The 17141-nt window shown below is 43.0% G+C and overlaps 1 protein-coding gene across 2 annotated transcripts in view; it reads right to left on the bottom strand.

The window, feature by feature from the left end:
- Wdr59 (WD repeat domain 59) overlaps positions 1 to 7600 on the bottom strand; it is a 91497-nt gene extending 83897 nt beyond the window's left edge. For both annotated transcript variants that reach the window (XM_005403454.2, XM_005403455.2), the window contains exon 1: positions 7409 to 7600. In XM_005403454.2, coding sequence (XP_005403511.1) covers positions 7409 to 7462 — 54 coding nt within the window. In that variant the 5' untranslated portion in view covers positions 7463 to 7600. The remainder of the gene's footprint in view (positions 1 to 7408) is intronic.
- Positions 7601 to 17141: the final 9541 nt, after the last annotated feature.

Below are 17141 nucleotides of genomic sequence, written 5' to 3'. Positions count from 1 at the left end.
ACTACATAAAAACAAACAAACAACTATGTGTGGGGTTACATACCAGTAATCCCAGCACTTAGGAGGCCAACCTGAACTATATAGTGAGACCCTGCCTCAAAATAGATCTGCTATGTTCCTCCATCTCTATTGTTTGCAAAATGAACCTTAAGGGAAATTAGAAAACCAGGGATCGAGGCTTGATTGCTTCAGAAAAATGTACAGATTATTAACTGTTCTCAGCTAAAGAATTAGCTGAGTTCATTTGGTTGTGTATTTTGTTTTGGGGGTTTTCTTCCTTTTCTTTCAATTCATTTTTTAACTGACATATAAAAACATAAAAATTGTACATATTTATGGAGTACCATGTAATAGGTAAATGATTTGCTTTTTGACACAGGGTCTTGCTATGTAGCCCAGGCTGGCCTTGAACTCACAGTGATCCTCCAGCCTCAGCCTCCTCAATGCTGCGACTGCATTGTGTGTACCACCCACAGCCCAATGATTTGTTTTTTATTAGAGTAAAAAACAGCCTTAATCTTTCTGGAAGAGTTACACTAGTACAGAGACTTAAAAGTCACGGATTACTAGAGTACACTTTTCATAGAGAGAACTCATTACCAAATCTGAAGGAGCAGGGAAATAAAAGAAAATATTGGAGAATCTGAAGCTAGGATATGGACATTCTTCTCAAGGAGACTGAAAAAAAAAATCACAAGCCATAAAAAAGGCAAGCCACAAACCGGGAGAATACACTTCATATATATGTAACAAAAAGAGGGAAAAAGAATAAATAAACATGTAACCAATACAGGATTAGAATCAAGAAAAATGGGGGCTGGGGATTTAGCTCAGCGGCAAAAGCGCCTGCCTGGCAAGCTCAAGGTCGTGAGTTCGGTTCCGGAGAAAAACCAAAAAAAAAAACAAAAAAACAAAACAAAAAAAAAAGAATCAAGAAAAATGTTTACATACTTCTTAATCCACAAGAAAGCAGTAGCTCAACATTAAAAAGAGCACAAGACTTTTGTTTTTTTGAGACAGGGTCTCGCTATGTAGTTCAGCCTGGCCTTGAACTCACTATGTAGCCCAGGCTAGCCTCAAACTCACAGTGATCCTCCTGCTTCAGCCTTCCGAGTGCTGGGTTTATAGGTGTGCACCACACGCAGCTCACTTCCTTTTAGTACCTGTGGCCTGAACCCAGGGCCTTCACACAGAGTTACATCCCCAGCCCTTTTTGAATTTTATTTTAAAACACAGTCTTGCTAAGCCAGCACACTGCCCAAGATGAACTCAAGCTTGCAGTCCTCCTGCCTTAGCCGCCCAGAGTGCTGGGGTTACAGGTATGTGTCACCATGTCTGCTTTAAAAATACTGTTTCATCAGTAATGAGGAAAATATAAATTAAATCCAAAATTTTTAGACCATTTCATATGTAGCACATTGGTGAAAAATCAACTGACTAAAGAACAAGAACTTGGGCCAGGGATATAGCTCAGCGACACAAGTGCCTGCCTGGCAAGTGCAAGATCCTGAGTTCCATTCCTGATACTACAAAAAAAAAAAAAAAAAAAAAGAACAAGAACTTAACATGGGCCAGAAATTTTGATTTTGTCTGTTTTGTTAGCTGCTGTTTCCACAGTGCCTGGCATACAGTAGATGCTCAGTACTGCTGAAAGGATAAGAAATCTAAATTTCTAATATAGGAACATCAGGTGCTGATAAGGCTATGAACCAACAGAAACCATTTAAGCATTACTGTGAGGAGTGCAAAATTTAACTACTTTGAAAAAGGACAATATTTTCTAATAAGGTTGAAGAACATGCCCATCCTATAGCCCAATAAGTACTTCTACATAAATACTATCTTCATAGTATCATCATCTGTAACTCTAAAAATGGGAAACAACCCAAATGTTCAGTGACAGATAATCAGCAATGGCACATTCGTATGATGGAACACTACCTTGACAGCAAAGCTAGTAAACTACAACCATGGTAATCAACATGAATAAATTTCAAACACATTGTGGGAGAAGAAAAGCAAGTCACAGAAGAATTCACAACACAGGACTCCCCTGACAAAGTGGTCAAGAACAGTCAGAATAAAACAAAATGCTGGTTGAAGGAAGGGGAGGGGAAGGAGGGGGAAAAAAAGTTAAATCATGTACATGTACAAATTCTCTATGATGAATCTGATTGTTACATATCTCTAAAATGTACTAAAAAAATCTAATTTAAAAAAATAAAAATAATACCAGCCATGGTGGCACACGCCTGTAATCCCAGCACTTGGGAGGCTGAGGCAGGAAGATCTCTGCAAGTTTGAGGCAAGCCTGGGCTACAAAATGAGCTCAAAGCCGGCCTAAACTGCATAGTGAGACTGTCTCAAAATGACTAAATAAATAAATAAGTAATTTTTTAAAAAAAAGGAATTCAACAAAAAGCTATTTATATTTTACATATGTATAGTAAAAGTATAAAGAAAAGCAAGAAAATTATAAATCGAAAATTTAGTGCAATCATTAATGAATTTTAGAGAAGGAAATGTCCTGGGGAAAAGACAGCATGCATGCTTCAAAAGAAACCAGTGGGGTGTACACTTTAAACAGCACGGAAGGAACATCCTAGTACATCTTATAATTATTCTTTTTTTTTTTTTTTTTTTTGAGGAGGGAGTACTGGGACTCTAACCCTGGACCTTGTGCATGCTAAGCACATTCTCTTTCACTGAGCTATATCCCCAGCCCATATTATTATTCTTTACACAGTATCAAGATCACTCACATGTATGCTATATTCCACAATGAAAAATGTTTTAAGGAGAAATATATTAAAATGTCATTGAAAGAATGCCTTAGAAAAACAAGACTATGACTTGGTGGCAGATGTCTGTAATCCCAGTACTCAGCAGGCTGACACAGGAGGATCACCATAAATTTGAGGCCAGCCTGGGCCACATAATAAGTTCAAGGTCAGCCTGGACTACATATAAGACCCTGTTTCAAAAAACAAAACAAAATAAAAAAGACAAGACACAAAAACAAATAAAACATACACACACACAAACATATAAACTACAGAGGTGGGTGTGGTGGTGTATGCCTGTAAACTCAGCACCCTGGGAAGCTAAGGCAGGAGGATCACAAGTTCAAGCCCAGCCTAGGCCTCAGCAAAATCCTCTCTCAAAATGAATAAAATTTAAAAAGGGCTGTGAATGCAGCTCAGAGCAAAGGCCCTTGGTTCAATCTCCAGTATCCTCCTGCATACAAAGAAAAAAAAAAAAACAACCAGAAGAAAAGCAATCTGCTACAAAAACCCTTACAATTTGTTGACTTCATAAATGTCAAATGATTTTGGACAGCTGTTTTTTGGAGGTAGGGCTTAAACTCAGACTCTCACACATGCTAAGGAGGCACTCTGTCACCACTCATGCCCTCAGCTGGGACACACTCATGTTGAATAAAGACCTGATCAAAGAGGCAGTGATGAAAAAAATGGTGCAAACCTGAATGGACTCTGCAAAAGCAGGGTCAAAGAACTGTATGTGGGACAATATTCTTGCAAATGATTCAGCTTTCTATTAAGTTCAGGATAACTCTACACCACCGCACAGGTACGCTGGAGCTGAACAACTGCATAAATGGAGAGGGATGCTTGGAGTTGGGTTTGTCACACTGGAGTGGAGGGTACTGCTAAGCAAGAAGAGGAGGTCACAGTGATGTGGCAAAGGATTAGAACTGGAGATGCCAACACAACTTCATGCTCAGTTTAATATAGATACACATGCCACACGGAAGCATTTACAGATGTGTGCATGGATATGTGGATTAGTACACGCAGCTGTCCTTACTCTGTCAGCTGAGAGTGCCTAGAAGTACTGATAGTAGTACAGTAATACTAGTAGTAATTACTATTAGATGTGCTTTAGTGCCAGGTCTTGATTTCTTAGAGAAATGGTTGATTATTGGACTGGGTCAGGAAATGCATAAGATGACAACTGAGCATCTTATAGCACCAGAAAGTAAAAACAGGGGCTGGGGATTTAGCTCAGTGGCACAGCACCTGCCTGGCAAGCACAAGGTTGTGAGTTCGATTCCTGGTACTGGGAGAAATACAAAAAACAAAAAACAAAACAAAAGAAAGTAAAAACAAAACCACAATGACGGGGAAAGGTCAAAGGATCACAAGAGCCAATGGCAATAGCTCCCAATGGTGAAAGGTGGAATAATTTGGGTAATAAAATTAAGTAATATTGGATTATATTCCAAAGTATAAAATAAATAACTATGAAAAAAAGAAAAATAAATATCTATGAGTTCATACAGATCTAAAAAAAATGACTGAATAAATACCTTTAGGATATTAACTCCCTACTACCTAACCAATGGCTACATCTAGAGACTACCTTCCAAAGAACACAGTACAGAAAGAGGGCAAAAGGTACACTCCTTTAATCCCAGTACTTGGGAGGCTGAGGCAGAAGGATGCTGAGTTCAAGGCCAGCCTGGGCTACAAAATGAGTTCAAAGCCAGCCTGAACTGCATAGTGAGACCCTGTCTCAAAAACAAAACAAAACAAAACAAAAAAACCACAAACAAAAAACAGAAAAAGGGCAAAAAGAACAGTAGAGAAACCTGACAAATACTACCTCAATCAGGGGATCAAGGTCAACATCAATGATACTCCAGGTGGTGGTGGTTACATGACTACACGCATTTATCACACTAGCAAATAGATTTCACAGTACATTAACAATTCCTCAACCAACCTGGACTTGAAAAAACAAAATCACTGGCTATTTGAAGGATGGACTGGACCAGGACTCCAACTCAGGACCTTGCACTTGCCAGGCAGGCGCTGTGCCACCGAGCTGTATCCCTGGCCTACATTCTTTATCATTAATCAGCAAGAGAAGTATCTGAAGGCACTGTTTTATAAAGTAAGTTACACTTATGTAAACTCTGTCGTAAGTTTCATCTTTCAGACTAGGATTTTCCTCTGAAAAATCTAAAATCTTTGGTCTTTTAAACTATTTTTTAAAGCTGTGAAGTATCTTGAAAAGTTTATCGTTCTGGCTTTCCTTTTCAGGAAGCAACTATGAGGAGTTTTAACTTTCTCTTTCTACGTTACTGAAATAGTTAATAAAATGAGCTCCCATCCCTCCCAATCATCACCAGGCTCAACCACAAATCCATGCTAATTCACACTACAGATGTACCCTTTCAACTAAATAGAAAAATCAGAAAAACAGAAACTCCCACAAGGCAGTTAAATTACCCAACTTACTTTGTTCTCTTACTATGACAACTGCTGTTTAGTTTTAATTATTTGCTCCTACTTCATAGCATCCTAGGATATGTGTCAGCGCCCTCTCTGCAGGCCTCCTCAATTACATCTCTATAAAGAAGTGTGCGAATTAAAGGGTTTGCAGATTAGCATCTTCCAAAGTAGCAGGCTCAGATGCATGATACATGATTTGGTTCTGTCCTAGTCCCCACAAAAGCAATTAACAAGAAGGGCAACAGCAATAAACAGCAATCTGGCTCTTTTTCCCAAGGAGTGCACCACCTCCTTTGGGAGGGCAGGCCTCGAAGAGACCAGGTGCTTACAGTGAAAACTGCTTCCGGATCCCTTAATCCAAAAGCTGCTGGTCAGATTCTCCATCGGGGCTACCTACCAGAGGGTACCACAGAGAAGACTGGTGGGCGACTCCTCCATTCATTAATCTTTATGGGGAAAGACAAGATGGGGTTTTAGAAAGAAGAAACCACACCACCTACTTGGAGTAATCCAGGTTTCCCTTGGTGTAAACCAATTTAACTACTGACAACTAGTGTGCACTGCCAGGAGCTCAATAAATCTTTGTTGAATAAATGAGTGAACAAAAGTCTGGTGCACAGAAGGTATTCAGTAGTTACTTCTTGAATAAATGAAAAGAATCACCAAGACACTGCCCTAAGTGCTGGGGAAGGAATCATGATATTCACTGCAGAACAGCTGCACGACAATTCTGAGCTCCTCACTCGAGGCAAAGTAGTGTAATGAGCTGAATAGGAGCTCTGGGATCAGACCTTGTCTCCAAATCCTAATCCCGTCTGCCACATTATGGTAGCCCTTAGCCAAGTCACTTAGGATCAGACAAATAGGGACTGTCCCCCTTTTGGAATAATGGGACAAAACCTACTTGCTTTACGTGGTTTTTTCATGAATTTAAAAAAAAAAAAAAAAAAAAAAAAAACAAAAAAAATCACTTAGCACCAGGCCTGGCATATAGAAGACAAGGTATAGAAAAATGGTGGGGGCTAGGGATTTAGCTCAGCGGCACAGCGCCTGCCTGGCAAGCGTGAGGTCGTGAGTTTGATTCCTGGTACCGAAAAAAACCAAAAAAAGAAAGAAAAAAAAAAAAAAGAAAAGAAAAATGGTAAAATGCATCGGGTTTGATGACACATGCCTGCAATTCCAGCACTACAGAGGCTGAAGCAGGACAATCTCGAATTGAGACCAGCCTGGGATACACATCAAGTTCAAAATCAGCCCAGCCTACTTAGTAAGACTCTGTCATGAAAGAATGAACAAAAAACAAAACAATGAACCAAAAAATAAAATAAAGAAAAAAATGGTAAAAATCCTTAGTAAGTGCCAACATTTCGAGGCTTAACTGTGCCCATCACTATGCCACACACTTTGATAGTATGACTTCATAAACTTCTCGTGCCCGGGACGAGGATATAGCTCAGTGTCACAAGCCCCTGCCTGGCAAGCACAAGGTCCTGAGTTCGATTCCCAGTACCAAAAAAAAAAAAAAAAAAAAAAAATTCTCATGCCCATCTCTCTAGGGAGGCACGAACCTTTCTCTCTACAGGTGAGAAAACTGACTAGCGGACAATGCTGAAAATCGAACCCCAGCAATTCCTATAGTGTGCACTCCTGTCCACCACGTGGTATTTTCTCCTAGCAGAGCACCAGCAACTAAACCGCTTAAGCGCTGAAAAGGGCACTTTGCTACCCCAAAATCTTGTGAGGCAGAGTTAAATCCACGCAGCAGACTCAGAGAAGTTGTGCAACTTGCCGATGTCGCCAAGCGCGACCCCAGCCTTAGGAACAGGACACCTACTTGCTCGCCCCCCTGGCTGTGGAAAGGCTCCATAAACATTCACGCGCACACAGTGTCTGCCTCTGTGTCCCCAAGCGTACCCCACTCCGCAAACGCCCTCGGGGAACCCCGTGAGCCTGTCAGTGCCCGCCCCAACGGTCACCGAGTCTCCCCTTGCCCGCCCAAGTCTGACAGCTCCAGGTCGCCCTTGCCCAGCTCCCCAGCCCAGGCCCGGGGTCTCCCCGCCCCCGGAGGCGGAATGCAGCAACGTCGGGGGGAGGGGAACCACGAAAGGCGCATGCCCAGAATACTCCATTGGTTCCCCGGCCCAGCTCACCTGGGAGTCGCGGAACTCCACCACCACATTCTCGCTGCTCCATCGCGCTGCCATCTCCCTCGCCCGGCAGCCGAGGCCCGAGGACCGGCACTCTCCTATCCCCCAGATCCGCGGCTCCGGGTTCCTTGAGCTCCGCGGCGCCCGCGAGTCAGCATGGCCACGCCCCGTTTCCCCCTTCCTCCTCACCGCACACCATTGGCTGACCCAATCACCGACTCCGCCCCTTCTTCCGCCTCCTCCAATTGCAGCCCCGAAAACGCGCACCCCCCTAGCTTGCGTCATCAATTTGAGTCACCCACGCTCCCCACAGCTTGCGGACACGCCCCCCTGCCCTGAGCTGTCTGGGGAGTTGTAGTCCAGGTTGACCGCAGACCAGAGAACCCAGGAAGAGCTCACAGGTTAGGATTTGGCCAAGAATAAGCGATTGTTGTTGTCCCCACTATTTTATCGCTGTTGTCCTGGGCATTTTCCCAGACCCGTTCTACCAATTAAAATCCAGCATTCTCGCAAAAGGAAGATACATCTCCTGATGTCTGCCATCGAGGTTTTGAAAAATCTAAATGTCTCATTTTTCAGAGGGCAGTGCTTCCCAAGGGTCTCTCTAGGGTCTCCACAACCTTTTCAGAGGGTCTCCGAAAGCAAAACAAGTTACAATGCTACCATAAGAAGTTATTTGCACCTTCTCTCACTAGTGTACAGTGGAGTTTTCTGGAGGCTACAGGGACATAATACTGCAGCAGACTGAGTGTAGTAGATGTGAGAATCCACCCAGCGCTCGGGAGACTGAGGCAGGAGAATTGCCGTGAGTTCGAGGACAGCCTGAACTATAAAACGAGACTCTTATGTCTAAAAAAAAAAAAATTAAATTAAATTAAAATAACCTTGCCATTCTCGTTAGCATATTTTTTGGTTCTGGAAAATATAGTTAGTAGTTTTCATTTAAAAGTGAGTTATTAGCTGAGTGTAATGGTGCACACCTGTAATCAGGATGCTGAAGTAGTAGGATTTCCATGAGTTCAAGGCCAGTCTGGGCTACACAGTGAGTTTGAGGCCAGACTAGACTACCTAGCAAGACCCTGTCTCATAAAAACAAAACAAAAGTTATCACCAGGCTCGATGGCTCACACCTGTAATTCCAGCCACTGGGGAGATTGAGGCAGGAAGATGGCAAGCTCTAGGTGAGCCTGAGCAATTTAGCCAAGCCCTGTCTCAAAAACCATGTCTTTTTTTTCACTTATCTTTTTTTGGGTGGTGCTAATGATCAAACCCAGGCTTCACAAATGCTAGGCAAGCACTGTACCACGGAGCTACATCTCCAGTCATCAAAAAATGTTCTCCAATGGAGGCTGGAGGAGCTGGGGATTTGGCTCAGCGGCAAAGCACCTTCCTGGCAAGCGCAAGGTAGTGAGTTCAACTCCTGGTACCGGAAGAAAAACAAACAAACAAAAAAAAAAAAAAAAACAAAGGAGGCTGGAGATGTACTCAGTGGTGGAGTGATTGCCTAGCATGTGTGAAGTTCTGGGTACCGATACGGAAAAAACAAAGTATTATTAAAGCCCAGTGTGGTGCCCTGTGCCTTTAGTCTGAGTACTAGTGAAGCTGAAGTAAGAGGATCTGGCTTGAGTCCAGGAGTTGGAGACCAGCCTGACCAACATAGCAAGATTCCATCTCAAAGAAAGTGTATGAACGTTCATGTGAATTAATGTTTAAATACAGTGGATATTTTTTAAATTCTCAGTTTTAATTTTTAATAATAACTATTAATACATTAGCCGACCTAAACTTTTCTTTGGGGGGAGTCTTCCATAATTTTTGAGTGTGTAAAAGATCCTAAGATCAAAAAGTTTGAGAACCACTGTTTTAGCACAGTGGTTAAATGCCCTTTTTCAGTCTGGTGCTGTCAAATGCTGGCTTTACTGGTTTGGTCTTAGTTTCTCTACAGGAAAGGAAATGCCTGACCTATTTGGTTACTGTAAGGAGCTCACACAGAGCCTGGAATATCCCAAGTGTTCAAGAGCAAGCCATTCTTGTTGGTGTTTAGATTATCACCATCTCTTTGTGTAAGCCATTGTGTGAATAACAAAAAAGTTGGCCCCCTTTCTGGAATATTGGATGTAGAGAAGGTGGCACAGTCCTGTTATCCCACTTACTAGGGAGTCTAAGACAGGAGGATCGAAAGTTCAAGCCCAGCCTGGGCAACCTAGTGAGACCATCTCAAAATAAAAAATAAAAAGGGCTGGAGATATAGCTCAGTGAATAAAAATTTAAAAAAGGAATATAGACTTGTCCAGAGGTTAGAGTGACTATCAACTCAGCCCTATCCATTCAGGACTGTCCAGGTTTTAGCACTGTACCCAGGAAAGAGTCTTACATCCCAGAACAGCCGTCAGTACCAGGAAAACTGGAGCACTTCATCCCTCTACAATCGATTTCTACTTGGCAGAATGAACTGTGTATTATAATAGACTGGCAAGTAATGTGTCAGAAGGGAATAGTCTAAATGGGAGTCCTAAAATGACATCTTGAAGGTGACATTTGAGCCTTTCAGTATAATATTAAGATTTTTATAGGGTGCACTCTCAAAAGAAAGTACTTTGGCATTAAGAGTATGAACAAAGAAGGGGCTGGGGATTTAGCTCAGCGGCAAAGGGCCTGCCTGGCAACTGCAAGGTCGTGAGTTCGGTTCCTGGTACCGGAGAAAAACCAAAAAAGAGAATGAACCTTTGTTCATTAAGGTCTTTACCTTAATGTGTGAAGAGCAAGATATGTTCCAAAGACAGAAAGGTGTTCACCAATTCATTCTCCCTCTGTCTCTCTTTCTCTCTCTCTCTGTCTCAGTACCGTGATGCTTTCTTTCAGAATACATATCACAATTTAATGATCTTCTGTTTCTTTAATATTTTCAAACTTTTAGAGAACTAGATCCATTTTGTTGGGTCTTTCATGGTAACTGCATATTCAGGCTGATCAATAATCTTTGTCCAATGAAATAATGCAAACAGCACATAAAATCAAAACTCCAGAATGCTGTCTAGGTCAGAAGGACCCTTTCTGTGCAACCAAAAGTCACTTCAACAACTATTCACGGTCTTTGCTTGTAATTCTTTGCATTAAGAAGGAAGTACAGAATCACCAACCATTGTCCTAAAAAAATCCCCTTGCTTTCTTTCTCATCCAACCATAATATTTTCTCATACACCAGAGCCCTTAAAAAAAAAAAAAAAAAAACAAAAAAAAAAAACAACTCCTTCCCAGGTGTAGTGGTGCACACCTGTAATCCAAGATACTCAGAAGGCTGAGGCAGTAGAATTGCAAGTTCAAGACCAGTCTGGGCAACTTAATGAGACCCTGTCTCAAAATTTAAAAATGTAAAGGGCTGAGGATTTTAGCTCAGTGCTCCCTGGACTCAACCTCCACTACCAAGAAAACAACAAAAAAAACAGGCATGATGGTATGCTCCTGTAGACCCAGCATTCAGGAGCCTGAGGTAGGAAGATCATTTGAACCCAGCAGTCTGAGACCAGTTTCCACAGCACAGTGAGACCCCGAGACCTGCCTCAACAACAACAACAACAAAAAACTGTATCCTTGACCTCCACCTTCTGCTAATGGCCTTTCTTCTGGCATCCCAGTGTTCTCCCGGTTCTCCCTCACAAAATACCAAAGACAGCTGAGTAGGTGAAGCTCACCTTTATCTCAGCATTCTGGGAGGCTAAGGAAGGAGGCGCCATTGCAAGCTTGAGGAGCTGGGGTTGTAGCTCAGCCTGAGGCCCTAGGTTCAATCTCCAATACCACCAAAACAAATCAAACAAACAAACAAATAACAAAATACTAAAAACTGCTCAAGAGAGAAGGACCACAGCAAGAAGGGGAAAGACTAAAAGCCAGGCCGAGGGGCAGGGAGAAGGAAAAATAAATAATATTTTCTATGCATACCTATGCCAGCACATTGGACTACACGAAGAAACTAATTCATTTAACACACCATACTTATTTGCCTATTGGCTGGAACAAGGAGGTGCTCAGTGACTGTCGAAGGAGTAGTAAATAGTCAGGCATGGTGTTACTTAAGGAGCATGGTAGGATGTAGTAAGAAGTACTGCTGGAAAAGTGGGAAAGGGCTCGTTTGGAGGGGGCCTGTATGGATGTTTGAGTTGTGTTTCAGATACGAATATAGATAGAGCTATAAATATTCCAAAGCTTTATCCGTCCACATGTAACCTGGTGGTGCGCTTGGGAGCAAGACCAGCAGGATCACCCTTGCCCAAGCGTTTCTGCAACTCACCTCCATGTTTATCTTTCATGCTTATCTAGTTTTCAAAATCTGCTTGTGATGGACTGTAGGTACAGAGAGCGCTTCAGCCTTCAGGTCCTTGGTGCTCTCTGTTCTCTCAATGTTTTCTTTCTTAAACGTGAAAAGCATGTTGGGGAGAGGGAGCACTAGCATTTTCCCAGTTGCCTTCTCAGGCTGTTCCTTTCCATTTCCCACCCACACTGTGTACCACCCGCACGTGACACTGTCATCAAAAGTAGGGGCTCAAAAGCAAAGTGGAGAGGTGGCTGGCTGCTTCTTCACTCTGGGTGCCTCTGAGATTCACAGGTATACGTCCTGGGTCAGGCTGGGGATGCCTGGAGGGTCCTTTGTCAAGTAGATTCCAACTTGTTGAACAGGCCACAGGGCCCTGCCCTACCCTTCTCTCTTTCCTCTCAGGGCCCTGCCCTACCCTTCTTCTTTCTTTCCTCTCTTTCTTTGTCTCTTTCTTTTTCTTTCTCTCTCTCTTTCTTTCTTCCTTCCTTCCTTCCTTCCTTTCTCTCTCTCTCTCTCTTGTTTTCCTAAGACAGGGTCTTAAGAACACACAGTTCTCCGGCTTAGCCTTCTGAGCGCTGGGATTATAGGCATACACTACCACACCCAGCATGTCTTTTTAGAAGGTCGCTTGCTAGCCAAGCCACAGGAAAGCAGGGTACAGAGCACACCCAGAAATCCTGGGGTTTTCTGGCTCTTATCAGCAGCTACCCATGCAATTTGAACACAACACTTTTTCTAGTCCTCTGATTCCTCCTCTGCGGAATGTGGAGTTAGCTCAGACCTCTCTCTCTGTCTCTTTATATCAGGAACCTTGGACTCCTATGAGCTCCACTTATAATTTCCCTCTTCATCAACCAGCAAATATTTATGAATGTGAACACATGCTCAGCCACCAAATGCGTGTATTTGCTTGCTTCTTTGCTTAAGCTTTCCCTTCCCAAGCAAAACAATACAAATGTAAAGAGCTCTGAGAGGACTTGGGAATACGTTTCTCACTAGGAGATTTTTATCTACTCCCAGTGGAGGTGCTGAGGGCTCCCTCCAAAGCCTTGGGAAGTCCTTGCCAACCTGTGGCAGTTAGAGGCAGACAGGAAGGAGGCTGTAGTTCTTACCAGAAGTAGGCTCCAATAAGCTATTCCCTTTGTTTTCTGAACTGTGCAAGCCCCAGACATATTCTTTTCAGGATGTTTAAAACTGGGGCTTTGCCACATAGTTTGCACATTTGTAAATGACTTTGGGACCATTCTGATTTTATCAGCTCTTTCTCCTGGCTGTTGTGGTAGGTGGGTCGGCACTTTAATGCAGAGTTGCAGGGGAAGGAATGCCATGAAGCAGCTCACTCAGTGTCAGGGAGAGAACAAAAGCTCTCCAAATCTAAGTAGAGCCGTTACTGATTGGATATCCTTGCAATGACAACACGCAGAAACAAACTGTCAGTCCCCAGGGCTTTGTACACACAAGACTGTATCACTGAGCCCCACCCCCCAGCCTGTAACCTGTTAACTTTCAAAGTTTAAAGCTGAAACCGAGAACCCACAAAAGAAACTGGACCAAAATATACACTGAACTCTTGATGCAACAAGTGACCACGTGACAGTTATCTGGGACTGCAGACCTGGGTGGATAACTGGTGCCTGCCGTGAGTCATTCCCTACCGGGTGAAGTGGGGAGTAAGCTACTGGATGGAGAGGTTTTCCAGCTCTGTATTTTCACTTCAGGCTGAAAGCTGTAATTTGCATAATTGTACAAGGAGATAACAAGGGCATTGCCTGAGAAAGTTGTCATTTAGGGTTCCACAAGGCACCTAAGCTTGGTGTTATCATATTCTAGAGAGGAGGGGGTCACATTCACAGTGTAGGAGCTCAGTTGTTCAGGGTGCCAGGTGTGAGAGAGGTGAGGTTATGACAGCCCATAGATTGAAATATTAACCTTAATTCGGCCAAAGATCTAACTTATGAATTAGGTCTGATCTTTGTCACCTCATTTATTTATTTATCCATTCATTCTTTTTTTTTTTTTGTCTTTTTGAGACAGGGTCTTGCTATGCAGTTCAGGCTAGCCTTGAGCTCATTTTGTAGCCCAGGCTGGTCTCGAACTCACAATGATCCTCCTGCCTCAGCCTCCCAAGTGCTGCGATTACAAGCGTGTGCCACCACGCCCAGCCGTTCATTCATTTTGAGACAGGGTCTTATTATGTAGTTCAGGCTGGCCTTCAACTTGTTGTGATTCTCCTGCCTCGGCCTCTCAAGTGCTGGGATTATAGGCATATGCCACCATGCTGGCCTGTCACCTCATTTAAAAGCATACAGAGAAAACAGAATTGCTATCTGAAGATTCTACTATGAGTGTTTTCACTGTATAGCTTAGAAGCCCAGCTCTGCCTCTGCTGGCTTCTTTACACTTCAGTGTGCATGGGGTGTACATTTTATCTATCTATCTATCTATCTATCTATCATCTATCTATCATCTATCTTTACCTGATGTCTGTTACTTTTCTTGTTGCTAAGACAAAATACTTGACACCCAAAGTTAAAGGAGGAAAGGTTTATTATAGCTCACAGTTTGTACAGGTTTCACTTTATAGTTGGCTGGCTCCAAGGCAGGGTGGAATGGTAGAGGGGTATTGCAGTTCATGGTGGGCAGAAGGCTGTGAAGCAGCAGCTTCTCCCTTTTATCTCTTCCAGGCTCCCTGCCTTTTGAGTGCTGCAACCTCTACCCACGGTATGGCATCCTTCATCCCAGCACCACACATCCTCTATCCAGCCAACTCTGAAAAGCCTCACCTATGAGTGCATGAGACTTTGGTGGGACCTCTAGATATAAGCCATAACACCTGACATAGACATTAAAATATATTATCTTTCTTTATTGGGCAAAACCCACTCCTTTAAGCATGTAGTTTAGTGGTTCTTAATGTATTCACAAGGGTATACAACTATCACCATTATCTAATTCTAGAACATTTCTGTCTTTTCAGAAAGACCCCCTAGGCCAGGTGTGCTGCCGTATGCTCATAATCTCAGCATTCTAGGAGGCTGAGGCAGGAGGAGTACAAGGTGGAGCTCAGCCTGGGCAATTTAGGGACTTAGACCCTTCTCTCTCAAAACAATAAAAAGGGCTGGAAATGTATCTCAGTGTGAAGGCCCTGGTTCAATTCCCAGTACCTCCCCCTTGCCCAGATGAAATTAAAAAAGGAAAAATAAAAACCCTAGCAGTCACTCTCCATTGTTCCCTGCCCCCAGGCTCTGGAAACCACTAATCTTTCTGTCCAGTGGATTTGCCTACTCCGGACATTTCATATAAATGAAATCATACACTGTACAGTTTTTTGATGACTAGATTCTTTTGTTTAGCATCATGTTTTTAGGGTTCATTCATTTTGTAGCAAGTACCAGGACTTTGTTTTTACAGCCAAATAATATTCCATTGTATTAACATACCAAACTTGGCTTATGCTTTTATCAGTTGATGGATATCTATGTTTCCAGTTTTTGGCTATTTCAAATACATTACGAGGTGTTTTTTTTCTGATGCATGTTGCCATTTCTCTTGGAAATATACATATGGTTGGAATTACTACTTCATAGTGTTAACTCACTTTTTTTGAGGAACTGTCAGGCTGTTTTCCAAAGCAGCTGTACCACTTTACATTCCCACAAGCAAGGTATGAGGATACTAATTTCTCCACTTCTCACCAACACTTGTTATTGTCCTTCTGTTTGACTGTAGCCATCCAAGTGGATCTGAAATGGTTTTCTGACATCCTGTGAGAACAGGGACTCCATTTGTCTACCTACTCTGTATCTTAGAATCTAGTACAGTGTCTGACACTTATTAGATTACAAATATTTTGTTAACTAAAAAAGTGTTAACTGAGTTGGATTCCTGGTACCAAAAAAATAACTAAATAAAATAAAAAAGTGTTGAATGAACAGGTAAAGCAAAGCTACTTGGATGAGGTAAGTCATTGTGTGCTTATCTCCCCAGGAGAGATCTACCCATTAAGGGATCTAGCACAGTACTATACCACTCCTCTTCTGATATCACAGTCTTGTCTTCTGGGAAAAAATGGGGTTAAACATAAACTTTCTAATTTTTCTTCAGATCATTCATTTGGATTTTAGATGTGCACAAACTCCTCATTCAGGCATTCTCAGAGAATTTCTTAGATAGCTACTGGTTCATAATGTTTCTTCCTACTTTGGTTTCTTTTTCTTTTTTCTTTTTTTTTTTTTTTTTGAGACAGGGTCTTGCTGTGTAGCTCAGACTGGCCTTGCGCTCACTATGTAGCGCAGGCTGGTCTCGAACACATGGCAATCCTTCTGCCTCAGCCTCCTCAGTGCTGGAATTACAGCAATGCGCCGCCACTCCCAGACGCTACTTTGATTACTTATACAAAACTCTCAACTTCCTTGTGGAAGCCTTTTCTGACATCTTCATTTCTGAGCACTCTGAGCTTACAAGTAACTGTCTTCCTGGTGCTTTCCAGGTTGGTCACACTGGAACGATCAATATCAGGGACAGGCGGGGTCCTCTCTTTTTGGTTTCCTTTAAATATTTCTTCTCTGTTTGGAACTATTTGAGCACACTTAAGAGGGAGAAAGCCAAGCCTGGGACTGGATGATGTTAATAGCTGGCACTTAGCACTTGAAACATAGTTGTTCAATGAATGAATGAAGGTGTGTGAGAAAGCCAAGGACTGAAGTGGAAAGGTAATTCTCGGCTGCAAAATGAAGATTTGCTCAACAAAGTGTTCATGGTGTCCTTGCCTTGTGGTGTATATCAAAATACACAGTCAATAAAACAAGGGGTCTGCCTTGGGTGAGGAATTTCTAAAGTCGGTTCTAGGTGCAATATTCTATTTCCATGCTTTTATCTTCTCACCTTTTATCCTTCATCTATTGATTTTGAGGATTACATTTTCGCTTTGGAGTCGACGCACTTGCTCAAAACCCCAAATAGGAAGTTGTGATCTAATGTCAGCACAGCTCGGTTCACAAAGTGCACCAGCGTACTGCTTTGCTTCCAAAAGGCTCACTGCCTTCCCCCTAAATGCTAAGTTTCCTGATTGGGGGCGGGGTGGCTCTTGGATGGGGAACCGAAAGAATGGATGGCACGTCCAGCAGAGGGTGCTGTAGGGGCAAATTTGTGCCGGGAGGGGAGCTCGACCAGCGACCCTCAGAGCCAGGTAGTGATTTTCTTTCTTCCTGGTGTTTCTTTCCCACGCCTTGAACCACCGCCGCCCCTCTCCCCTACGTGGCACCCCTCGAATAATTAGTCCCTTTCGTGCTGGCTTTAGGAAGACGTCTCTCTGCTGCTGCTAACGCCCCGCAGCTCAGGCTACCCGGATCACACGCCAGACGAGGGCGGGCGGGGACCCGCCGGGCGTCACCGTCCTGGAGGCACCCCGGGGCGCCGAAGGGG

This window comes from Chinchilla lanigera, unplaced genomic scaffold, assembly GCF_000276665.1.
Source record: "Chinchilla lanigera isolate Chin_1 unplaced genomic scaffold, ChiLan1.0 scaffold00083, whole genome shotgun sequence".
NCBI lineage: Eukaryota > Metazoa > Chordata > Mammalia > Rodentia > Chinchillidae > Chinchilla > Chinchilla lanigera.
The sequence above is the reverse complement of the archived record's forward strand: the minus strand, read 5'-3'. Positions and strand labels throughout refer to the sequence as shown.